At 36.5% G+C, this 26,331-nt stretch overlaps 3 protein-coding genes and 1 long non-coding RNA gene across 6 annotated transcripts in view; 2 read left to right on the top strand and 2 right to left on the bottom strand.

The window, feature by feature from the left end:
* Positions 3,901-13,832, bottom strand: LOC109836598 (phosphatidylinositol glycan anchor biosynthesis class U protein-like). Of its 2 annotated transcripts, XM_020404546.1 has the most exons (16): positions 13,642-13,832; positions 13,458-13,544; positions 12,559-12,719; positions 12,395-12,442; positions 11,546-11,606; positions 11,260-11,292; positions 10,353-10,471; positions 9,339-9,473; positions 8,009-8,085; positions 7,647-7,906; positions 6,910-6,966; positions 6,655-6,823; positions 5,608-5,665; positions 5,449-5,534; positions 4,781-4,837; positions 3,901-4,305 (listed from the first exon to the last, which is right to left on the bottom strand). In XM_020404546.1, the coding sequence occupies exons 2-16, from the start codon at positions 13,460-13,462 to the stop codon at positions 4,219-4,221; spliced, it is 1,413 nt and encodes a 470-aa protein (XP_020260135.1). In that variant the 5' UTR covers positions 13,463-13,544; positions 13,642-13,832; the 3' UTR covers positions 3,901-4,218. The 2 variants fall into 2 exon arrangements, with proteins under 2 accessions (XP_020260135.1, XP_020260137.1); XM_020404548.1 differs by lacking the exons at positions 13,458-13,544; positions 13,642-13,832 and having other exon boundaries at positions 10,353-10,451; positions 12,559-12,576.
* LOC109839732 lies at positions 16,770-17,626 on the bottom strand. The gene is made up of 2 exons (XM_020408240.1): positions 17,503-17,626; positions 16,770-17,423 (listed from the first exon to the last, which is right to left on the bottom strand). The coding sequence occupies exons 1-2, from the start codon at positions 17,623-17,625 to the stop codon at positions 16,818-16,820; spliced, it is 729 nt and encodes a 242-aa protein (XP_020263829.1). The 5' UTR covers position 17,626; the 3' UTR covers positions 16,770-16,817.
* Positions 18,630-19,973, top strand: LOC109838171. The gene has a single exon (XM_020406633.1). It carries the CDS (start codon positions 18,630-18,632, stop codon positions 19,971-19,973), a length of 1,344 nt encoding a protein of 447 aa, XP_020262222.1.
* LOC109836597 overlaps positions 20,515-26,331 on the top strand; it is a 39,731-nt gene continuing 33,914 nt past the window's right edge. For both annotated transcript variants that reach the window (XR_002246019.1, XR_002246018.1), the window contains exons 1-2: positions 20,515-20,586; positions 20,719-20,826. This is a non-coding gene — a long non-coding RNA (uncharacterized LOC109836597). The remainder of the gene's footprint in view (positions 20,587-20,718; positions 20,827-26,331) is intronic.

Genomic DNA, 26,331 nt, shown 5'->3' with positions numbered 1-26,331 from the left:
ATAAAAACCTCTTACCCATTATCGGAGCCCCCCTCAAAATTCCATCGCTGCTCCTCTGATTTCAAGCACGGAGAAGGCGGATCCGTCGGCTCCGGGGGATGCCGTGGCGGAGATCTCCGGAGTCAGTCACCGGAGCTGGCTGAGGGACTACATTGATCGGTTGGCGTCATCCGCGTCGTCGTCGCTCTCCTCGCTCCGGTTCTCGCAGCGATGGAGCATCCGGTTCGACTCTGCCTCCGTCGCCGGCGGAGTCGACGGCGGCGAGAGATGGGATCTGGAGAGAGACCTGAACATGCAGCTGGAGGAGGTGGACGGGGTTTTTTCGGCCATCTGCAGATGGATAGGGGCATAATGGTAAATGCGAAGTTTAATGTTGTGAGAAATTACCATGGATGCCATCGAGAGACCGCAGCGAGGGAGCAAGGTTTTGCTTTGGATACTTGCTCTTACTTTTACTCGCTGATACCGTGATTAGTTCAGTTGGTTTCTTTTATGTGATAAATAGTGTAAATGAGAGGGTAAATACAGGGCCGTACCTAGGAATTTTGGGGCCCAAGGCGAAATATTGGATGAGGCCTAAGTGATACAACTCATAATACATTTTATCTCATTCTTCTTACCTTTTGAGCGGCAAAATTACATATTATTTTCAATATCTTGTAACATGGTCGATCTTAAATAAGATTTTAGTAATTTTAATTTTGAAAAACTTCTTTCAGCGGAAGCAACTGTTACGAGTATAGTCAATAGTACACGATAAGCAATACAAGTATTTAGAAAATAATCTAACCACTTTATATAGTTCAACACTTCAATTGGACTATTAATCTCTATTTTTAAAATTTCCCCAAGCACTCTCAATTCTGAAAACAAATCAAGTCCATTAATATCTAAATGTTCATCATGTTTTAGTGCATTTTCGAGATTAAGATAATATACAATAAGACCCTTTAATTGATCTATGACAATATCAATATGCATATCTTTAGATTGTAAGATTTTACTAACTGAATTAACAGCAAACAATATGTCATACCAAATATTCATAGCTATTAAGAATTCAAAATTTTCAATCTCATAAGTTGCTAAGCTATTAGCTTCACTTTTTATCTTTGGATCTTCACTTTTTAAATAGGGTTAGGTTTATGCTTAAGTAACTAAGTTACATATATTATATATATGGGTGGGTGGGCCTTATCCAACTTGGGGCCCAAGGCAAAGGCCTTAGTTGCCTTATGCTAGGGCCGGCCCTGGGTAAATAATATTGACATGGTTATTAACAGGAGTTAAGATTATGAAATTACGTGACAATGAGTCAAAAATTTCTGGGCTCAGGCTTTCCCTTTCTTTCCTTTGCTTTTGATTTCCCTTCATTTTTTGTAAACTTGCCGATGAGGAACCAATAGATGTTGGTGTTACGTGCAGCGAAAATTTCGGCAACATCTCGGCAGCACAACAAGAGAGTCAGATCGCAATAGGAATTCCTGTTTCACTAAGGAAACAAAAATCTTAAGCAAAATATCTCAACCAAGTGAGATATCAGCTCTTCCTCTCATCAGTTCTAGGACTGACCTGTCGAGGGAACCTAAATAAGCTATTACAAATCACACAAATAGCGAGACAACCAATTTTATACGGTTCGGCAAATTGCCTACGTCCACGAGTAGAGGATGATGAGATTCCACTAAATTAAGGAGAGTACAAAGGGTTACAATCTCACAAAACTCACAAACTAACCCTCAACCAAAGCTCTCAACTTGCTCACAATATCTCCCTCTCACAATGCTCAAAAGTCTCTCTATTCTCTGATTACAACTCTCCTCTTTCTTGATGATTGATTCTAATCTCCATATATATAGAAAAACTAAAACTAAAACAGACTAGGAATCCTAAAACCAAAAACAAAACAAATTAGAAATCATAATAACCTTATGTTACCAAAACAGATTAGAAATCCTAATAAGCTATGTTACCAAAATAGATTAAGAATCGTAATAGATTAGGAATACTGCTATCCAACAGTTGGTACTCAAACAATGGTTGAGGATATTCAATGTAACTTCTTTTACGGATAGCTGATGCTCCGATAACAACATAATCCATCAGTATGAACTTGATGCGCTCTAGGATCAACATCCTTAACACGAAAGTGTTTCGCCACGCCACTTATCGTCAAATGGGTAAGGTTTACCGAATTGTTTTGTTATGATCAGGTATTTGGATTCTTGTTAAGTTGCCACGTCGGAGGCTTGTCATGCGATTGTCGTGTTGATGAATGATAGAATGGGTGAAATTGAAGACGGTTGGTGAAGGTACTTGGGTTGTCGAAGGGATCAAGGAGACGCTAGTTTCATTGGTTAGTTGCATACCCGAATTTGCTTCCTAAAATGCACATATGAGCTCATCAAAGAATGAGGATGAGAGGCCTAAGGCTTCTTGCACTGGAAATATTTGTTGACATACCAACCAATGAGTATGCCAATCAGCATCGCAGTTAATGAAGCAACAAGGATCAGAATAGACCACAACGAAAAATACATGATAGTTGTTAACTAATCAGACGGGGGATAGGACGGAGTAAAATGATCCGGTGGTAATAACTAAAGGTTTCAGATTACTAACTGCAGGTGATCCGGATGGATGGGAGGCTCCAATAAGACTCTCGCGGTCTTCCGTTTCAATTCTGGGTTATTTACTAAAAAAAACTGAAGGTTTCAGATTGAAGCTTCATTATTATTGTTGTTGTCATAATATTAGCTGATTATGACCGACTCTCGTATTCAAATTGGTCAAGTGATGATGGATACAATCTATGTCCTTTTTATAAGTTGAGGGTGATATGATTGATGCAAAGGCTTAGCGAGAGCATTAGGAGAGCTGGGACCAACTTTTGATCTCATTACTTGCGTCACCAAAGATTGCTCCTAATTTGGTAGTAGGATTCTTACTGAAAATCATAAAATAAACAGTCGCAGATCTCTACATTCTTGACTATCATTGATGCATCAACTTAACCTACTATTTGCAGGTATGCTGATCTAAGAATGGCGATGCCGCCTCTCCCCAGCCTTTTTACGAAGCAACACGCCAACAAAGCAAGGGCTCGTTACTTTTGAGCTGTGAGCATCCTTTTGTAGTACTTGAAACAGCATTGATAACTAGACTATGATTTCTAAACTACATTTGTAGTACTTGAAACAAAACGTGAAGTACTAAACAACACATAAATTTTGATAGCAATTCCAGAGCAAGGACCCTACACTTTCTTTTTCTGGTATACGAAAGTAGTCTTAAGTGTTTGACAAACTATACAAGAATAGTCCAGGACCAATCCTAACCTAGTTTTGTGCTAAATCAGTTTTCTTTTGGACCGACCCCCTAGTTCAAAAGAAAACAAACTTAAGACTATATTTTGGCTTATGAAAGCGGGGCCAGATCTGACCCTCTTATTTGCTAAATAAAAAATCTTTCAAAACTAGGTCAAGTTTAAATCTGACTCAGTTTTTGAAAAATTGACAAACACACCCTAAATTTTATAGCACAATTCGCATTACCCATAAAACAATGTGCCCAAACTTGCAGCAATTTTTACTGCGATTCTGGAAGAACATCGTTTGCACTGAGATTACGTATCACTCATGCGCAATCACACCGCAGTTTCCCAGCTCAGCATTCGATCAATTTGTGTTTGCTAATGATCTCCCAATCCCGCGGACTGGTGAAAACTGCTTTTCTGCTAGGTCGAGGAAAAAGACGGGGAATGTAGCATATTTTTTACTAGTAGCTTCTACATGATAGCTTCTAAAATAAATCATAACTGATGGGCCAACAATGAATCAGAATAAGCCAATGATTAAAGTGTGTGTGGGTGGGGGTGGGGTGGGTGTGGGTGTGTGTGGAAGACGTAGCTTTTCCCTTCTTGTTATAAATTAAAAGTAAGAAAGGCATGCAGAGACTACAAAAGGGGTCATCCACTAGACCTAAAAAGGAAAAGAAATGAAAAGAAAAGGAAGACCTCTCACTACCAAAGTGTAAGTCCCAGATTCTTTGCGTGGAAGATCTATTTCTGCTCTAGAGAGCGCCATAGTGTGGAAATTTCGACCTTGTCATGTATTATGTCGGTGAAACGGAAATTGGACAGAGCTCTGGATTTCTCGTACGGACAGATGTGTACCTTGAGGAAATCTTAACGTGATCGGTGAAAGTGTGATCATGAAACTACTGTATCTTGTGGTGTGATAGTTGCTTTCTTAGCTTCCTGTCGTGATTCAGCATGGTGCTCACGCTCTCGACGATCAATACAGTCTGCAAAACAAAACCATAAATATAAAATAAATAATAATAATAATAATAATAATAATTATTATTATTATTACAATAGTGCTGATGATAAATCGTGCTCGGAAGAAGATTAAGATTTCATAGCATCATTTACACCTGCCAACAATTTCTTTATCATTTTAACAGCATTTTGCTGTTTCTTGTTCGCTTATGACAGTCATGGATGTAGAATAATAAGGTGCTTAATTCCATTGTCTGTTTTGATTAAAGGAAAAAAATCCTACGAGTATGTCAGAGTCCAACTGTGAGAACATGCCTTTCACAAACTTCATGTTCCTCCTATGTCTCCTTCAGTTTATTCAATTGGAGCTAATGATTTTAGAAATATTTGATTTACATGTAATACAGGGATTAAAAAAATTCATACCCAACATACATAATACTAATCAGAAACTTGATATTTCACTCGGAAATTTTACAACAAAAGAAAGAATGATACCTGCAAGCAAGCATATCCAAGACCGGTGGCAAAGTAGAAGTTCGCATTGCCAGTTCCCTGTGCGTACAAACACGTTAGTCATGAGCAGAAACTTTCAAGAATCATGCATGCATACATGAACTATTTCTTATTCCGCCGTTGACTTACATATACCCTTTTCCCTTGAGTAAGAATGCAACAAATTAAGCAAATATATTGTGAAATACGCGAATCTTGAATCACAAGAATTAGAATATTATCTCATATCTGATGATATAACCAGACATCCATGCATACATCATGCAGGCAAGCGTGCTCATGCATAGAGTAAAGCTATTTAAGTCTTTTGAGTAAGATAGCAGGAAAACCAAACAAATGTTGCTATTTTTTGTAAAATTGGATCAAACAAGGTTTTGAATCTTCTCTTGTTTTCCAATGATATGACAAGGAACTTATAAATGATTGACAAGAAACCAGGTATGTCCAAATGCATGCATACCTTACATACTTATACAGAGTACTCTACTACCTATTTGCTTTTAAGATTGTGAAAACTGAAAAAAGCTAAGCCGATTTGCAATGTATGCAGTTCTTGAGTAACAAAAAACCTTAAGACTCTGCTCTAACATTCAAGGATAAAACCACAAATGACAAATATATGAATGCATAAGAGAAAGATAGATAGATACCCTCCAAATCCATAGATTGTGCATTACAGGGCTAAGGAGAGAGACTCCAACATATCCACAAAATAGGAAGAAAGGGAAGCGCATCTCTGCAGTTAACAGCAAATCAATATATGATCCCAAAAAGAATAAGAGACCACTAATAGTTTATCCTAGTGTTACCTGCTAACTCATTTGCAAAAAGGCCCAAAAGACCCAAGTATAGAGCTGAATCACCAACCTTTAAAACACAGACGATAGCAAAAATGTAAGAATGTAGCTGGTTTGGAAAAGTAAAACCAAATATTAAAAAAAAACAATGTCTCCATGTGCCATGAAATATGTATTCTATAAATGATATGGCCCATGCAATATTTCAAAGTATGGAACAAAGAACAAACAAGGAGAAATGGTAAAAGCCTGAAAGACAGAAAATGCAATTAAGAACTACATATAAGATATAAACAAAACAGGTGCAATGACTATATTTCCAGTAACCCAAATGACACCACGCCTCTATGCATTGATCTTCTACCAGGGAACTGTTTCATGTTGGACACATTTGATTCTGATGCTGGTAGGTTCTTACCACATATCTACCGTAAGAATGCAACATGCTTCTAGTTTCCTATAAGGTATAGATCAGTTCACAATCTAATACAAAACTAGTCCTTAATTCAATTTCATATCCAACTTGTGCCTGGAACGCACTGAAAACTTCAGACCAAAATTAACTCATCGCATCAAACATGACACATCATTTCATATCATGCCGTTTATTTTATCATATGATACAAGAGGCGTATAATCGCATCAAACATGACACATCATTTCATATCATGCCGTTTATTTTATCATATGATACAAGAGGCGTATAACACAATATTGGAAATTTATAATATTACCATCATGCCGTTTATTTTATCATATGATACAAGAGGCGTATAACACAATATTGGAAATTTATAATATTACCACATGAGCTGTACCTTTTCTGCCTTAATTGAATTGTATTCCATGATATAAATTGTGTACTATATGCAACAACTATGATCATAAGTATTTCTTCATAAAAATTATATAAGACACTATATGTAAGAGGTAACAAGCTAAATACACGTCAAAGGTCAGATGGAAGCTTCACAATGTGAAAGAATTAAATATTTGTTAGTATGCATTTAGCATCACGTGCAGTTTCAAGGAATATCTCGCGAAGCAAAAATTACTTACTGATGGATAAGATTTTAGCATTGAAGCGAGTGCCATAAACACAAAGGCTAGAAAGCATGGTCGATGATTCAAGCGTATGACCAATGGCAAAATCATGAAGAGTATATTTAAATGGAAAACTATCAGAAAGAAACTCCTGAAAAAGTCGAAGACTTCCGCAAAGAAGTACCTGCATTTGGTGAATACAAATGTAAGCATGATAAGGGAAAAGGAAAGCTATAGTATCATACAGATCCCAGTGTTCTTTGTGCTTACCACAAGAGACCTATATTTGGTGATAGATCTTCGACTGTAAGAATAAATCCATGTGTTCTATTAGCCCCAAAATAAATAAATAAAAACTTGTAAGAGTTGGTCTATAGAAGTCAGAGATACTAGATCGCAAAGAAACAAAGCAGAAAAAAATACAGAAGAACTGGCAAGTATAATAACTTTCAGAAAAGGAAACAGAATACAAAGATTACTTAGACCATGTGTGATTGTCATTACTCAGAACAACCACCGTCTCACTAATATATATTTATTTAGATCTTGCTGATTCCGACAGTTTGAAATGAAGGCTTGTTGTTCTTGACCCTACCATAGAATTCAGATAGCTGTTTTTCTTTTTTTCTTTTTTACTCTCATAATTTAACTATGGGATTTCTCAAGAACTTCTCTAGCAGCCTCCTAAGTATTAACACCTAACATTATCTGGTAGCTGCCAAATAAATCTGATGTCATATCATGTGTCCTATTTGACTCAATTTCTTAACTTTCAATTTCATTGCTTCAAAGTTGATGTCTAAAACAAGCCAGTTTCTCCATATTAAACTACTACTTCCGGAGTGTCAACCTCTGTTGGCAAGTGCAATAAAATAATTCTCATCTACATGTTATGCCATTAAAAGGATTTAGGTAAGGAATGTGGTGTGTGTGGTTGGCAGATAAATGAGTATTCACATAGATAAAAAGGAAAACAATTATTTAGTGATGAGACAGTCATTCCTTACTTTCTAAGCATTTCAGACAGCCCATTGAATCCTTTAAGAGTAATGACACTCAGAAACAACACATAACATGACCAGATTGATGTCCACAACACAAAGTAAATGATTGGTTTCCATGAAAATAGTTGAGCTGTCCCAGTTTGACTTGTGACTTTATGTTCGTTGACATGCTTTGAAGTCCCACTTTCATCTGCATTGGAATTTTTAAGCAGGAATAACTTTGGAGGAGGAGCATCCAAACCATATCCCAATAGAAGAATAACCTGATATGAAACATCTCAAGCATTAAAACTCAAGAAAAAAGTGAGACAAGATATGGCCATATGCCTTAATACTGAGATTATATCTTTAACAAAATGGCGTACTGGTACAATCAGGATTGCAGGATAAAGTGACAAGTGTGTCGCCATAACCCATCCAAAGGCTGCCAAGGGAACTATACCTGCAAACATGTAGAATTTGACTAAATGAATGAAAAGTATTGCCCAACTTTCATAACAAGTGCAACCAAGATAAAAACAGTTCTTTTCATGGTACATAAATGTGAATGGACGTTTCCAAATGACAGTGCTTGAATTCCATGCATACTAAACTAGTTTCTTTATCAAAGCATATGAAACTCTATGATTTCCCAATAGAAATACCTGTGTTTCTTGGAACAGCAAAAAAAAAAAAAACATTTTATCCCAAGTTTTAGGCTAAGCTACCTGAATCCATTTTCTTAATTTAGTTTCACTAAGGCTTCTCTCCTCAATTAATTTATCCACTACAATAGTCTTTATTTTCTTAATTTAGTTTCACTAAGGCTTCTCTCCTCAATTAATTTATCCACTACAATAGTCTTTTTAATTGCCTCATCCAAGTGACTTAGGCCTACCTTTAGTCTTCCTTGTTTATTAACAACTCCTAGGACTTTCTTGTGACCACATTTTCGGCTGCCATCGCATGTGGTCAAATAACCTCAATACATTCTCCCCCATTTTATCCACAATAAGAACAATCTCTAACTTCGCACAAATAAAGCTCATCTCCTCAGCTAATGTAGCCACTACCCTATCCTTTTTAATTGCCCCATCCAACTATCCAAGTTCCTTTCGGCTCATGTCTAGTCCTCCTTGCTCTATCAATCATAATCCTATTACTTTCTTGCCACCAAACTTAGTGGCCTCCACTTCATAATGCCCTGATAACCCATTCTCCCTCATTTTATCCTCAATAAGAGATATCTCTAACTTCTTCCAGATGTACTCATTTCTTACTTTGTACTTCTTAAAAGAAATTAAAAATTGCATTTTATTTACTTTTGTAACATTTTTTGGCATAACTTCTCAAAATAAATCCAGTTCATTATTGTCCCTCAACCTAGTCCCTCTTTGACTTGTTTTATGTATAAATCAACACTTCCAAGAGGCCATTATACTCCTCTACCATTTCTACTTAAGCTCTCACTTTAAATATCCAAATCTATTGGAGCTACTAATGGTTGTTACATGTTCATACTAGTTTCCTGCTAACAATAAGAATGGCCATGATGTGACGTAGTCAGAAATCAGAATAAAGTATGTTAGTTTTCTAAAAATAGACAAAAGACAATAAAATAAAACAAGATAAAATCAAGTCATAGAGAAATTCTGCATGATTGATGCAAATAGCTGCATGACAAAAGGCCCAGCTTTGGAAAGTTTTGTTTCTTACGTGAACAAGCTCCATAGATGGCCAATACGACCATCAAATTGTCAACTGGTGATGTTGATGAGCCAACACAGGTGATTATCGTCAAAGGATTCCATAAGAATACAAGGGATGCCAAGTCTCCGGTGTCCAATTTCCCTGAGTACAGAAAAAAAGGTAAACTGAAGAGATCAATTCAACCAATTTGTTGGCAAAGAACTAGAATATATATAGTACACACACACACAAAAATAGATACATACAATTATGTATGTATGAACGTGCGCGCGAGCGCGTTAGTACACACACGCACACATATATGTACACACGTGTGTGTATACCTATGTATGTATTTCGTGTGTATACATATGTACGTATTTCATATGTATACATATATACATATATACACATGTATGTGTATGTGTATATACACACGTGTGTATACATCCATATACATACAGACATACATATATATATGATGGGTATGAGGTGGCGGCTCATTTTGCTAAATGAGCTACCAAGAGATAGTGGGGAGGTCTACACCATTTGATGTGACTGGCAAGGTGAGCTTCACTACATGGCTATCTCTTGGTAGCTCATTTTGTAAAATGAGCCGCTACCTCATACACAGTATTTCCCCATAAACACACACACACATGAGAACAAACTAATTTTAGTTTAAATAATGAGAAAATAGTTTTAATATATAAATTATACTCGACTACAACTTAATAAAACAAAATTGGAGAGCAAAATCACTTAAGACAACTACTGTCACCATTTTTCCAACTTCATTTTGAACTACTGTGTCCACCACCTACTCCATGCTTCTTTTCTCAACTCATCACTTTCTTGATTCAAATTTCTTGATGTATTTAAATTTGCTATAAAAATTTTACCATCTACAAGCCCCGTTATTGACAACAATTAAGAGATAGCTAGAAGGAGCACAGGCATACACAAGAACATGCATAGATATCATATCACAGAGATGGAACTAACATATCTTACCCACCCAAATTTTGTTTGAGAACTTACCTTGATTGGCATTTTCAAGATTCAGCAGTTGCATATTCTGAAAGTATTTAACTAAAAGTCTCCGACCAGTTGCCCGGATAAGCATGGCAGTAATAAGATCTACAATCACAAATATCAAACTGTATTTTGTATGAATAAGGAAGACATTAACGAAGTCTTTAATTGTAAAGAACAACATGCAAAAACAAGCTCCTAAGATTGGTCTTCATGTCATGTGTGCTTCCTGCTGCAGACTATAAGAAACAGTTGGTTTGGAAAATTATAGAACAGAACCCATGGAAAAGCCAAGAAAGCTCATAGATTCAAATGTTAACGTAAAAAAATAAGCCTGTTCCAATTCTTTTGCATTTGGTATAAAGAAAGCTCATAGATTCAAATGTTAACGTAAAAAAATAAGCCTGTTCCAATTCTTTTGCATTTGGTATAGCCTTTACGCAACATTGTTTTTACATACGTAAAAAAATAAGCCTGTTCCAATTCTTTTGCATTTGGTATAGCCTTTACGCAACATTGTTTTTACATATCCCTTATAAATTATTGTTAATATTTCTTTGAAGAAAAAATAATAATAAAAGAGCATACTGCTTTTATAAACAAATATAATTTTATTCTAATGATCTCCTTTCGTCTACGCAGAATTATTCAACCTGGAAATTCAGAGAAAATGTATAAAAGGACAGTTTCACTTAACCACTTGTCCATATTAAACTCAAGTTGCCAGAGTATACATGCAAAAAATTTCTTTGTATACAACAAGGACAAAAATATGAGTGCACTAGCATTACCGCGTAAAATCAAAGGATCACAAATAGGATAACATTCTGTCATATCCTTTGCATTACCTTTTACAATGGTTATGCTAAGAGACAAAACTCACTTAAAAAATAAATCAATAAATCAAGCTTACCTGTAAAAAATATGTGTGGGTAGTCCATCAACTCTGCACATTGAAGACAGATATTGAAATTAATTCCAGAATAACAAACCCTCTATAAACTGATAAATGAGTTTAACTCCGAATAGAGTGTTGTGATTTTAATTTGACATAAATACACTATCTGTTAACATTGACAACAGTCTTTTTTTTGTCTTTGCAACTTTTACATATAAACATATTAAAGAAATGTAAAATTCAGGTATTTTAAATAAACCATGTCTAGATAAGAACATAAAGCAACACTACTGTCTCTTACCTATTCACAGTCAATGGCCCAAGAATCGGCAGTAGCAAAGGGGAACCATGGTACATGGATCCTGGAGGAAAAGGAAAATAAAAAATTGCTGTCAGAAAATTCTCCCACATTTTCTTCTCAAACATTGAACGAACAATAATATCAAGGAACCATTGCAACTCAGCATGATAAAGGCACTGCTTCCAAAAACATAGGTTTAAGGGTTTTCTGAAAATGTGTACCCAGCTGCCCACGTATTTTACATAAACATACTAAAAACCACATTGTTGCTTGATGCGATAACAATATAACATAAACCTCAAAGGTCATATAATAAATTTGAACGGTTAATTCTGATATTTCCTCCCTGTGATTACAACTACTTAAGGAATCTCCAAGGACCGGTTAATTTTGAACCAAAGCCAAAAGCTTCAACTAAAATGTCAGCCCCAAATTTATTGAGGAGGTTTGCTGCGTTTGCATGAATCCATTTCTTCCAGTCATTTCCATCATGGATCATCTCCTCCCTTAAAATTAGCTGTTAGTATACACTATAATTGCTTCCAAAATTTTTTTAAGCTCTATCTATTGCCCCATTTACTATAATCTTATAACTATTCTTAACCAGTGCATTCAACGGCCTCCGCTGTACATGATCCTACCGTTCTCTCTTTCTTTCTTTATCCTCCATGGGAGCAATTTCTAATCTCTTATCTCCTACAAGCCCACTCATTTCCTATATATCCTATCTTTTATTGTGCCTCCACAGCATTAACATTCTCATTGATACTACACTCATTTTTCACCCAACATTCTGATCATCAACCAAAATTTCAAAGGCAAAGAAGAAACCTATAAGTTGGGAATTACCAGAGTAAGGCGACATTGAAGCCTGCTTCAGCCAGTAGCCTTCTGCAACTGCATCACAATTCCAAGAACAGATCTTTCACTTAGCTAATCACTCAAAATTCATCAAAAATTAAAAAAATACCTAGCAATCAATCAAACAGAAAGAGAGAGTTAGGGTTTCTCACGTCGGCGGAGGCTAGTGAGAGGAGTGGTAACCTCGGGGACAGAGGCGAGGTTGAGGTCGTCAGTGAAGCAGAAGATGAGGACGATCCTGATCGCTAGCGATGCGGCCACCAGCGGCCAGTACCAGTGGATTTTCGCCATTTTCTTTTCTTGAGTTTTTTGCCTGAGGAATTGAAATAATGAGCACGAGATCTGTGGGTGTCAAATTTGGGAGGAAGACATGAGGAGGACTGAGGTCGGGTCGGGTTTTGGGTTTATGATGAACTGCAACCCGATAAGCAAACGGGCCTAAAACTAGGGGTTTTTTTTTTGATAAAATTAAAAGATGAAAGGTGGTTGTCCGATTACCCTTTAAACTTAAACGAGGGTTTCTGATATTTTTGAAAGTTATGGTATTGGGGTGTTTTCTGTTAATTGCCCAAAGTTAAAGGGGTTTTCTGATAGTTAAGTCATAGAAGAATCTAGAAAACCCCAATTTTGATAAAACCCTTTCCTCATCTACAAGATGGAGGGGAATAATGTATCATGTAAAAGTAGTGAATTATATTGTCTTTCATCTTTTTTTAAAGATTTTTTAAATGTTGATATATCATGCAAATATGCGATATCTACTGATTTTGACAATTTATGTTTAAATTTGGGTGCTAGAGAGAGCTTGGATAACCCATAATCCAATTTTTAATATATTTAACTACAGGGGTATCATCTAGATCGTAAACTAAGTAGAATGCAATATGTAGTCTGGAGTTAATGGACAAAATCAGTAGATATCGCATATTTGCATGATATATCAAACGGTATTAAACATAAATCTTACTTCAACAAAATGCAGCTAGGGTTTAGAAAGAAAAAATGTCAAATTTAGAAACCCTAGAACTCATTCAAGAACGAAAAAAAATACCTCATACTCTCAAGAGCAAGCTTCTGAATCCTGAACTCGCTCCACGTACAGCTCCAACTGCTGCTTCAAAGCCAAATCCTCATCCGACTGAAAAAGAGACCACAGATCCAAAATTGAGAAGAACGCACAGAAACGAGCGGACAAAAAGATGAAAATCTTTCAAGAGAAGGGATCGATTACTCACCAGATCTTCCTCTTTTTTCTCGCCTTTCTTCTTCTTGAGATCCTTCGCCGGCGGTTTGGCGGCGACTTGCTTGCCGTTGGAGGAGCTGTCAGGGTTTTGTTCAGCGGCAATGGCGATTGAAGGAAGCGATCGAAGGGGCTGTTTGTTTGCGTAAAAAAAGAGGTAAATCAAAGAAAATGAAACCAATTTCTAAGAAAAATAGGTTTTTGGAATGTTTGGTTGGCTTAAAAAAAAAAAAAAGGAATTAAAGAAATGGAGATGAGGTGAGATGAGTTGTCACTTTATTATAGTGTGAGTGAATTTTTAAGAAAACTTATTTCAATGTTGTTTGGTTGGCGAAAAAAATAAGGAAATGAATTATAAGAAACATATTTCTTGTAATAAGTTGTTTTCTTTTGTTTGGTTATTACTTATTTCTTAAAAATAAAAAAATAGATGAGATGAGATGAGTTGTCATTATATTATTGGATGATGTGACTCACACTTAAAGAAATTATTTTCCTAGCTTTTTGAGAGGAAAACAAAGAAATAAAATGTTAATGAGATGAGATGAGTTGTCACAATCTTATTGGATGATGTGAGTGATTTTTAAATATGAGATGAGATGAGTTGAGTGATGTTGTGGATGAAAATAATATTTTATTAGATGTGATGGATGTGATGGATGAGTTGTTGGATGAAAATAATATTTTATTAGATGTGATGGATGAGTTGTTGGATAAAAATAATATTTTATTAGATGTTGTGGGTGAGTTTTAGGGATGGAAATGTGTGAAATTGTACTTTTTGAGATTTATTGGTTTTCATTTCTTTTTTTTGGTTTTTTAGGAAATAACCAAACAGGCCCAGGCCTGTTTGGTACATTTCTGAAAAAATGGGGAAAACACAAATAGAAAAAGGAAAAATTGCTTAAATGCCCCAAATCCCAACTTTGGATGTGCCCCAAGGCGCCGCCTCAAGCCTTTCCAAAACATTGTCACTCCAGCCGCCCCCCCCCCTTTGAAAATTGTGTCCAAGCCCCTCTCCCCAAGTTCTCATGCAAACTCCATAGCACAATCCCCATTTTATCCTCCCTTAAATATAGCCGGATCGGGCTCACAGGATTGCTTAAGGGTCGATGGTGTGCTGGCAGGGTGCGCGTCCCCCGCATGACTCGTGCCTCCTCCTGCCTGTTCCCCTCCAGGCGGGTTGCCTCCACCGTCCATCCGCCGGTTCTGTGAAAGGGACTACGCGTCATAGGATGTATCTCGTCTTTCGGCGCCTCCCTCCCCTCCCCCTACACACGCCATAACCTCCCCTTCCCCCGTCGTCTCCCGCTCCACGGCCTCAGCCTGTCCGTCCGTGCGCTCGCCGCCTGCGCTCCGCCCCGCTTGCAGCTCGCTCCCCGCGCCGCCTCCCTCTCCTGCGCCCCCCCCCGCCTCCCTCCGCGCCCGACCAGGTGCGATTCGGCGTCAGGCGTTTTCATCCAGCTATAGAATCTTGGAGAGACTTAATCCGCTTGACTGAGTTCGCGATGGCACCTGGATTATAATGGGTCTTAGTGCGTTTTTTGTGGCGCTGTTTGTTTTATGTATTTATCACGATTTGGCTCCCCCCCGCGCGCCCTCTTGACATGTTATGGAGTGTTTTTGGTGAAAGCGTGATAGTTAGCTGATCTTGGCTAAATGGTTTGTTCTACTCCGCCCGCCCCCCCGCCTCTCTTCTACTGTTTTCTATTTGGATTGTGCCAGGCTCTCCCGCGCGGAGTCCACAGATACTAGATTCTGCAGATTTTAGACATCAGATGTGTATTTGGTACTTTGATGATAATTTGTTTGTGGGTCGCAGTGCATTATTATATGGTTGGTGATGTGTATCCATAATTTTCCGACATCCAGGCTCCAGCTCATCCCCTCTCCCTCCCTCCGCACCCTCTCGCCCCCCGGCTGGCACATCCCCTCACACTCTCCTCCTCCTCTGCCGGTCGTCGCGGCCCTACACTGCCCGCCTCACCGCTCCGGCGCGGTCTCGAGGAATTTCACATGGGCACAATAATGTTAACTCTTGTCTGTAACATATTAACTCTTTTCTGTAACATGTTAACTTTTTTCTGTAATATGTTAACTCTTACAGCTAACATGTTAGCTGTAAGAGTTAATATGTTATCTGTAAGAGTTAACATGTTACAGAAAAGAGTTAACATGTTACAGAAAAGAGTTAACATGCTACAGAAAAGAGTTAACATGTTAAAGAAAAGAGTTAACATGTTACAGAAAAAAGTTAACATCCACTGACATGAGAAAGAGGAGAATAAAATCGGGATTTAAGTCAGTTGACATGTCTAATCAACTGCTGGCATGAGCTGGAATCATGATGGAGGGACCTGGACACATTTTTTTCAAAAAGGAGGGACTAAAGAACATTAAAAAAAATAGGAGAGGCTGATGCACATTGAAAATTCAAATTTGGGGCCTAGAAGCAATTTTCCCTAAATTTTTTGGACACATGAACGATTTTGGTGCGGGTTTAAAACTAAATCAGGATAAGAAAAGGGTTTAAAAACAAAAGGATTTTTTTTCTTTCACATTTGATGTTCTAAGACCATCTCCAACCCCGCGTCATTTTGAGGCAAAACGTCATTTTGCCGCTCCGATTCCTCTCCAACCCAGCGGCATTTGTCGCTCTATTTTAGCGGTGATGAACAGCGCAACGCCATATTTGGCGTCGCACTGTTCATCACCGCATTACTGTTCATTTTTTTTGTTTAACCTCATACTTTTATGTATTTACAATTTGACCCTAATTGTTTTATTAAATGTATAAAACAATCCCAATAATATTTAAATTTTATAATTTTACCCTAATTGTATAATTTGGACAAAATAAAAATCCCAATAATATTTAAATTTTATAATTTTACCCTAATTGTATAATTTGGACAAAATAAATTATTTTTTTAAATTAAAAATAATGCTAAAATTTGAAAGACATTATTATTAATTATAATATTAAAATCTAGATATTAAGTAAAGTCCCATGAAATATAAAGAGCAATCCCAATACATAATTTAAATATAATTTACATATCTGAAATACATAACATATAAAAACTGACACGCATAATATAAAACTTCATTAAAATAAAACATAAAATACAAACTAAACATAGAACATTTCCTGAGATGGACAAGCAACTCTCAATAATCTGGTAGATCGGGGCCAGAGTGTCCAATATCATTGAAATAATTGCCAAAATTAGAAGCAGACCCTTGTTCTTGTTGATTTCTTTTTTGTATTATTTTAATCTGTTGAGCTCGAACGTACTCACGCACGTTTGGATCAGCAATGGAATTCAAATCTTTCATTATAATTTTCCATTCATCTCTATCTTTTTTCATGGCTATCTTTTCTCGTTCGATATCAAACGCTACTTGCCTGTCCAAGCTCGCCTTGTCTAACCTGTCTATAAGTCGATTGTTGGAGGTCTCGATGGAGTCCACTACACTTGACTCATGATCATCATTTTTCCTTTTCAATTTAGCTTTTTTTACCCCAATAGGTCGTTCAGATGGAGTAAATGATGACAGTCCAGGAGATGTTGATATAGGAGATTCCGGAGTGGGATTATCTGATTGTGACGAGTCGAAGTTCACACTTTGGGATTGTCTTCGACCAACTTGTCTTGCTGTGGGGACATCATCTTTGAATTTTTCAAAATTTTTAACCATATTCCAGACATGATCAAATTTGAAACCTTTTTTGTACTTTGGTTCTTGCATAAATAACATCTTTGCTCGAACTAACTGCAAATTATAGTGAACATCAAGTTATGTATTTCAACAATAATAATAAAATTCAGACGATAATTAATAGAATACTTACAATATCTTCATCTGAAGCACCACTTGGATTCAGATTCTCTACTTGTCTCAAGCACGCATTCAATTTCCTTACTTCATTACTTATGATTTCCATTCGAGAACGAATTGATCGGCTCGTACGCATCTCAAAATGCTGATATCGAAGTTCATTGTATTTGTCCTCCACACGAGACCAAAAATGCATCTCGAGAATGGTTTCTACCGATAATAGGGTCTTGAGAAATATCCAAGAATACTTGACAAAGGAGCACATCTTCAGTAACCGTGTATCCAGTTGATCGAACAGACATTTTTTTGTAAAAAACGATTGATTTGGAGATCAGAAATACTTTGAAGAAATACTTCGAATTGGGTGGTTTGAAGTAGAATTCGTGAATGTTATTTATAGCCAATCCAAATTTGTTTTTTTTGTTTGAATTTGAATTTGAATTTGAATTTGAATTTGCGGTTGGTTTGAATTTGTCGGTGGTTAACATTTGAAATTGAATCATTTTGTACAAACTGATCAGCTTTACACATTATCCAACGTTGTCGGTGGGAATCAATTTTTGATATCAGGTCAGCTTTACACATTGTCCAACGTATACACAGCTCAGCTCTCCTTGAATTGTGTGAAAACTTTGTACGAGTGGGAATCAATTTTTGAAATCAGGCCAGCTTTACACATTGTCCAACGTATACACAGCTCAGCTCTCCTTGAATTGTGTGAAAGCTTTGTACGAGTGGGAATCAATTTTTGAAATCAGGTCAGCTTTACACATTGTCCAACGTATACACAGCTCAGCTCTCCTTGAATTGTGTGAAAGCTTTATACGAGTGGGAATCATTTTTTTAAATCAGGCCAACTTTACACATTGTCCAACATATACAGCTAAAAGCAAATTTGAATTTTATGACAAATTGATAACAGCAGCTAAAAGCAAATTTGAATTTTATGACAAATTGATAACAGCTAGAAAGCATTTCCTAAAATCAGCTCAACTTTACACATTGTTCAATGTATACAGCTAAGCAAAGTTTTATAAATAGCATACTAGATTAGGTACATCCACACAATTACTCGATGTTGTGTTAAAACTATTATTCTCCATTTCTGCATACTTCAATCATTCTTTTCTTACTTCAAAAATGAATTTCGATGTTGGAGGTCCATCATACTTATCATCATCTTCATCTTCGGATGATGATAATTTTCTGTCCAATATCATTGCAGAGATTGATGAAACCGAAGAAGTAATTTGTGAGTACATCAACAACAACATGATCCTCGTTAACAATTTACGTCAACACAACTACCAACCGATCCATGGTGGCTCGATTCCCGGTCATGCAGTGATCAACCGCGATCGAGAAAATGCGCATCAGAATTTGGTCATAGATTACTTTGCCGATAATCCACGTTTTGGAGAAGATATGTTTCGTCGTCGATATCGGATGTCAAGAAGTTTGTTCCTTCGTATTGTTGATGCAGTGAAAGATCATGACTATTACTTCCAACAACGAAGTGATGGACTTGGTAGAATGGGATTATCACCGTTACAGAAAGTAACAGCTGTTTTTCGCATGTTGGCATACAGTCTACCAGCTGATGCTACGGATGAATACGTTAAAATAGGTGAGTCAACAGCAATTGAAAGTATGACAAATTTTTATCGTGCTATGGTGGAAATATTCGCAGAGCGGTATCTACGAATACCTAACGCTAACGATATTGCTAGGCTACTCTATATTGGAAAAAAACGTGGTTTTCCAGGAATGTTAGGAAGTCTTGATTGTATGCATTGGAAATGGAAAAATTGTCCAATAGCATGGTCTGGACAATACACAGGACGTAGTGGGTCACCAACTATTATCCTCGAAGCTGTGGCAGATTATGATCTTTGGATATGGCACGCATATTTTGGTATGCTAGGCACCAATAATGATATCAATGTGCTGGAGTCATCTAATCTTTTCTCTAACGTAGCTCAAGGTATTGCTCCTCCCGCTCACTATGTTATTCAAGGAAAAGAGTATAATATGGGTTATTATTTAGCTGATGGTATATATTCGAAATGGGCTACTATTGTACAAACAATCCAACAGCCACAATATAGGAAGAAAAAATATTTTACCATGAAACAGGAAGCATGTAGAAAAGATGTAGAACGTGCGTTCGGAGTTCTCCAATCACGATTTGCAATCGTGGCAGGATCAGCACGTTTTTGGAAAAAACATGTATTACATGACATAATGACTGCATGCATTATTATGCACAATATGATAATCGAGGATGAACGTGATCTTTATGCACCAATTCAAGAAGTGAGGGAAGCACCAACACCAGAAGTTGATATGGTAGCAGATGAAACTACAAGATTTACTCAATTTATTGCACGTTACGGAAAAATCAAGGATAAAGATGCCCATATTGCGCTTCGTAATGCATTGATAGATCATCTATGGGAGGAATACACTAATTCAGATAGTTAAGAGCATACTAAATTTGTAATTTTTACATTGTTGTTAATGTTTAAGTATTTTCTTACATTTTATTTTCTGTTGTGTTCTTGAATGTAATATTTTGGCAATATTAATATTAGGTATATAATATTTTATTGTTTTATTAGTTTAATTTTTTAAATAATAAATCATTTTGTTTGGAAAATATGTGAAAAAATAAAATTTGATATGTGAGGTTAGTTGTTGAAATAGTTAAAAATATAGGGAATAAAAAATAATCATATAAAAGTAGATAAAAAGAAAGATACTGAGAATATTCCTTTTTGGTGCAAAAAATGGTACAATGGGTTGAAGATGAATTACTGTTAGATGTGACTTTTGCACCATTTTGATGTAAAATTTGCACCATTTTGAGGCAAAGGGTTGGAGATGCCCTAAGACCGGGTCAACTCTTATGTTTGATCCAACGTGGAAACAAAAAGGTTCCCCCGCGTGCTTTGCACGCGCAGCCACGCCATGAAAAACCCCCTACTTAAACCCCCGCCTTCTCCTCCTTTCAACCGTTCTCGACCCTCAACGAGCCTCTCGCAGGGCAGCAGCACGAGTTCTTCCTTCAAAATTATAATGCCCCAAATTTAAAAAGGTACGATTTTTCTTCTGTCCTCTCAGAAAACCCTAAGCCTAGCTCCCAATTAGGTACCTCGTCTTTCTCAAAAAATCGTCTCTTTTTATCGTTTTCCCCCTTTTATTTTATGATGGTGGTTAGGGTTTTCAGGTCGATTTGCTTGAGAATGCGGCGGTTGGTGAGGTGGAGGTGCTCTCGTCGGTGTAGGAGGAGGTGAAGAACAAGAACTTCGAGTTGGTGTCTTTAACTATTTTTTGAGTAAGAAACTTTTTGCACATTTTTGGTAGTTTACACCCAATTATACCGCATCAAGTGAAAATACGCCTAGTGTCATGGACGGAGCCAAGATTTTTTGTCAGGTTGGGCACCATAATTTCTTTATTACTGATAAACTAAAGATATACTGAAGATTTAAATATGTGGAAAATTTTTAATTATAAATATCATGTCTTTTGAGTCTTTTGTGTTCTATATCTGTTACTTTATTGGTTGTAGAAAATTAGAAACTTTATGTGGAAAATTAGAATTTTTTTTCACTCTAATAATGATCATAAAAAGAGAGAAACGGTTTGCTAAACTAGTTTTATACAATAAAATGGTCTACACAATAAATAAAAATAGACTAAATACCAGAGAATCTACCTTATTAACTTTGGACGATTCAGATAACCCGTCACAAGCTGTAAACACACATTTCACAATTCTAATATTAAATGCAAAACTACATGAAAATTGAAATGCTATTTCTCTATTCTACTTGACATACAAATAAATGACATGGAAATATGATGTGTATTGTGTGTATAAATTGAGGTTTTTCCCCCATATTAATCCCCCAAATCTTTTAAATAATTTGAAATTACTCCATTTAGTAAACTTAAATCCACTAATATTCGATCACAGAGAAGAAGAGAAAAACAACAGATTTCTTTGAGGGGGGCTCCGATAATGGGTAAGGGGCTTGATTCTTCTTTTTTTCGTTGTGTTTCTGCAAGTAGAATACACTACTATTTATAGGCCAAAAATCCCATCATCTCCACCCCCCTCAATCTGCCTCTGAGAGATTTTCTCTCAACAAACCCCAATTCCATGTTTTCCACGTTTTTCTCAACTAAGAAAAAACATTGATTTGGTCACACAAGACCGAGTCAAGGTAACATCTCCCACTTGACCAAATCAACCAAGTGATATGCCTCACACTATCCGTGAAATCAGATGTTTGTCCTTACCATTACTCTCACTATCTGTAGAGAGTAACTCTTATTTTATTATTCATGAAGTTTTACTTGGACTTATTTATTCCCAAGTCCCATCAAACTTACATGTTTGATAAAAAATTCCGCTGGTATTCCTTTTGTCAAAGGATCAACAATCATATCTGTAGTAGGAATATAATTCACTTTCATTTCTTCATTTTCTACAATATCTCGAATATAATAATATTGGATCTCAATATGTTTTCCTTTAGAGCTTTTCGCACCGCTATTGATCAAGCTAATCGCTACTTGATTATCACAATAAATATTAACATGCCCTTATAACAAATTGAGATCTAGATCAATCAAGAACTGTCTTATCCTGACAGCATGTGTAGTTACCATACTGCAAGCTATATATTCAGCTTCTTGCGTATATCTAGCAACACACCCTTGTTTCTTGCTACTCTATATATTCAGCTTCTTGCGTATATCTAGCAACACACCCTTGTTTCTTGCTACTCTAAGAAACAGCTCCTCCTCCAAAGATTGTTTCTTGCTACTCTAAGAAACAGCTCCTCCTCCAAAGATGAATAAGTGTCCCGAAGTGGACTTTCCATTATCTTTATCACCTCCGAAATCAACATCGGAATAACCAAGGAGTTCAAGTGAATCGGCTTGATAAACTAATCTATAAGTCAATGTACCTCTGATATACTTCATAATTCTTTTAACAGCTTTCCAATGTGTTGGTCCTGGATTATTTTGATATCGACTGACTAGACTTATAGCATAAGCTATATCAGGTCTGGTGCACAACATTGCATACATCAAGCTTCCAATTCCTTGAGCATAAGGAACATCTAATGGCTTTTGCCCTTCTCTAGGGCTTTGTTCTTTACATAATCTCTTTTTCATGACTAACAGAGTTGGCGTCGGATTGGAATTCTCCATTCCAAACATTTTAAGAACTGATCTTAAATATTTTTCTTAATTTAAACTTAGCATTCTAGACTTTCTATCTCGAATTATTTGAATTCTAAGAATATATGATGCATCTCCCATGTCTTTCATTTCAAACTTTTCGCTGATATCTGCCTTGATTTTATTCAACATTTCTATGTCATTTCTAGCGAGCAATATATCAACCACATATAAGGATAATATAGTAAATTTGCTCCTATTTTTCAAGACATATACATAATTATCTAATTTATTTTGAATAAAACCAAGTTTAGTGATTGCATCATGGAATTTGATATACCATTGTCTACAAGACTGTTTTAAACCGTATAGAGATTTTATTAATTTGTAAACTTTATGTTCCTGTCCTTTCACCTAAAAATCTTTAGGTTGTTGCATATATATCGCTTTCTTCAACTCTCCGTTAAGAAATACAGTTTTAACATCCATTTGGAATAACTCCAAATCAAGATATACAACAATAGCCAAAATAATTATGATGGATGCAAATTTAGCTACAGGAGATTACGTCTCCTGAAAATCTATTCATACCTTCTGGTTATAACCCTCGGTAACTAACTGTGTTTTGAATTTATTAATAGATCCATCAACACGGTATTTCTTTTTAAGCACCCATTTGTATCCTATGGCTTTTCTATTTTTCGATAGATCACATAACTCCTATACCTTATTCTTTTCTATAGAATCAAGTTCTTCTCTTATGGATTCTAGCCATAAAGTTGATTCATACAATTTTATCGCATCAGAGAAGGTTAATGGATCTTGTTCTTCTATATTTGTATCTAGGGCTGAGCACGGTTCGGTTCGGGTAGGTTTTTACCAAATTTTGAACAACCGAACTGAACGGCATATAATTCAAAACGAACCGAACCATTGCAAGTCGGTTCGGTGTGGTTCGGTTCGGTTGTTTGGTTCTAACTTTATTTTCAGAATGACTTAAAATTGTCAAATGCTAAATCAAATAAAATATATTATGACGGGTAAGGGATCCCATGAATATTAAATAGTAGTATTTCAGGGGTTGCCGACTTAATTTGGAAAAACAATAGGGGAAAAAAGGAACAAAATCATCATCCATGAAAACATATATACCAGAAAACAAATTAAGGATCGTTATCAAAGCACAAACTCAGTAATCATAAGAGAATAGGAGTGCATAAATGAACAGGAAACTAATAGGCCGATATCTCAACTTACTAGCTGCTATATCCAAGGAAATAAATCAAAATTAAAGAATAATCGCAGTCAGAAGCTTGAAGAAGAGTAAAAGATAAAGTTTATACCTCGGTGACTGGTGCGGGTGCCCCCCCAAAGCCAAAGATAGATCCTGAGCCTGAGGAGATGTTTCGGCCTCGGCCATGAAGACTGTGGAAGTGAGGAAGAGGAAGAGGAAGTGAGAGAGGTGGACCGTGGGACTGAGGAGTGAGAGAGAGTGAGAGAGAGGAACTGAGGAGGCGGCTGGGAAAGGGGGAAGGAAAGTTTAGGTGTTTAGGGTTTGAGAGTCTGAGACTTTGTCTTTGGGGATAGGTCAGGTTTGAGCAGAATGAGTATTTAGACCATGGGGTATTCGGTCGGTTCGGGTCGGTTCGGGTTGAAAAGTTTTTAACCCGACCCGAACCGTCATACTCTTAAAACCGATTTTTTCGGGTCGGTTCAGGTCGGTTCGGTCGGTTTTTTCGGTTTGGATCGAACCGTGCTCAGCCCTATTTGTATCTATCGAGAAGCATGATGGCTCACATGAATACAAATAGTAATCATCCATCCATGAAGGTTGTGTTCTTGGCCTTTTGTTGCCTATAATCGGTTGATGAGGTATATTATTTTCTATAGGTATTTTATCATTTTTAAGGTTAGGTTAATTCATAATATCAGGGTCATTAGTGGGAACAACACTGTAATAATCATCATCTATTACGCCTTGTTTGGTATGCGGGAATAGACTCAAATGAGAATGGAATGGAAGAAGGAATTGAATGGAATTAATGTGAGAATGGAATAGTCATTCTCATTCTCACGTTTGGGTGTAATTTATAAAATGAAGTGGGAATGGATGTATTTTAAAATTATATATTTTATTGATTCTCATTTAAGTGGGAATGCTCATTCTCTATCATTTCATTGGGAATGCTCATTCCGTCTAGAATACATCCTAGACGGTTTATTCTAGACGGAAGTAAAAACCGTCTAGAATACATTTTTAAAGGAACCGTCTAGAATACATTTTTAAAGGAACCGTCTAGAATACTATTCTAGACGGAATTTTCCGTCTAGAATGTTTTATTCTAGACGGAAAATTCTAGATGGAAAATTTCCGTCTATTTTAATAGCATTCTAGACGGAAAAATTTCCATCTCGAATATTCCGTCTAGAATACGTGATTTTCTACTAGTGTCCGTTGGTTTGATAATTTACCCTAAATAGTTTGTGGTAGGAGTTTTGAATAGAAATGGTCAAGGGATTTGATATGATGCAATAATTGTTTTAAAGTAGTCTAACCGTCCGCCTAGGCTTCAGCAGTACCTAGACCGCCCGCTTAATCTATAGATTGTCTAGGTGAATATGGGCCACTTACGTGGACTTGCTGCATCAAAAAAGGGATTATTACCCTTAAGCATAACAACAGGTTGAAAGCAACGAGTCATGCTAAAATGGATCAAATCAGAACTCGATCTACTTTTGTCTCATATGAAGTAGTAAGGATATGGTTTTGAATTTTTTTGGGGAAAAAATCCTTCTTCCCTCGGTGCTGTAAAACGCTTACATCCCACTTAGGCGCCTTCTCTCTAGGCACCATGTCCGGTGCTCAGAAGCACCTAGCGTATTCTAAAACATTGTGATATGAATTGACTTGCAGTAGCAAGTTAAAGAACGGATTAACAATATTACTTCTCTATCTGCTTTGCATTCCTTACCTTATCTTTTATATGTTTTCTCTTTCACCTAACCATGTTTTTACCTATTTTGTTTTGTCAACCCTATTCTAAATCGGATGTCCGCTTGTATAGCATGCATGAAGTGTTTGATAGGTGTGGATGAATATTAAGCGAGACAACACCAAGTTGTAGAATACTTAAAGATTCCTTTAATTATGGGTCTGTACTCTGTAATCCATTTTCTTTTTTTTTATAAAGTAGACTACTCTTTGATTTCTAAAGTCCATCAATACTTGGTTAAAATAATTGGTTGAAATAATGCTTTGACTACTTTTGAATAGGATAGGACGAAACATTAGAGAATAGCTATCCGTGCGTAATCCATTAAAAAGTTGCAGAGTTAGTTCAGGTTCCTACCAAAATAGAACCACTGCTAGGACTTGGTTAGAAATCTTTCTCGCCTATCCATTAAGTTGAGATGGTAAGTTGGCACTTGGTTTCTGTTCCATCTCCATTTAGTCATTCCCATTTCATGACAAGTTAACATAACCTCTATTCGTTTTCCATGTCTTGCACATAGAAGCGTCTTCTATTCAGTTTTCTCGATCTTTAGATGACAATTCTTTAATCCATTAGGAGTCTTATGGGAGCAAGATTTCAGCAAGCTAAGGAATTTTCACACTGATTGGTGATCATGATTTGGCATATCC

The sequence above is a fragment of the Asparagus officinalis genome, chromosome 4 (genome assembly GCF_001876935.1).
Source record: "Asparagus officinalis chromosome 4, Aspof.V1, whole genome shotgun sequence".
NCBI lineage: Eukaryota > Viridiplantae > Streptophyta > Magnoliopsida > Asparagales > Asparagaceae > Asparagus > Asparagus officinalis.
This window is presented reverse-complemented; position numbering and strand designations above follow the sequence as displayed.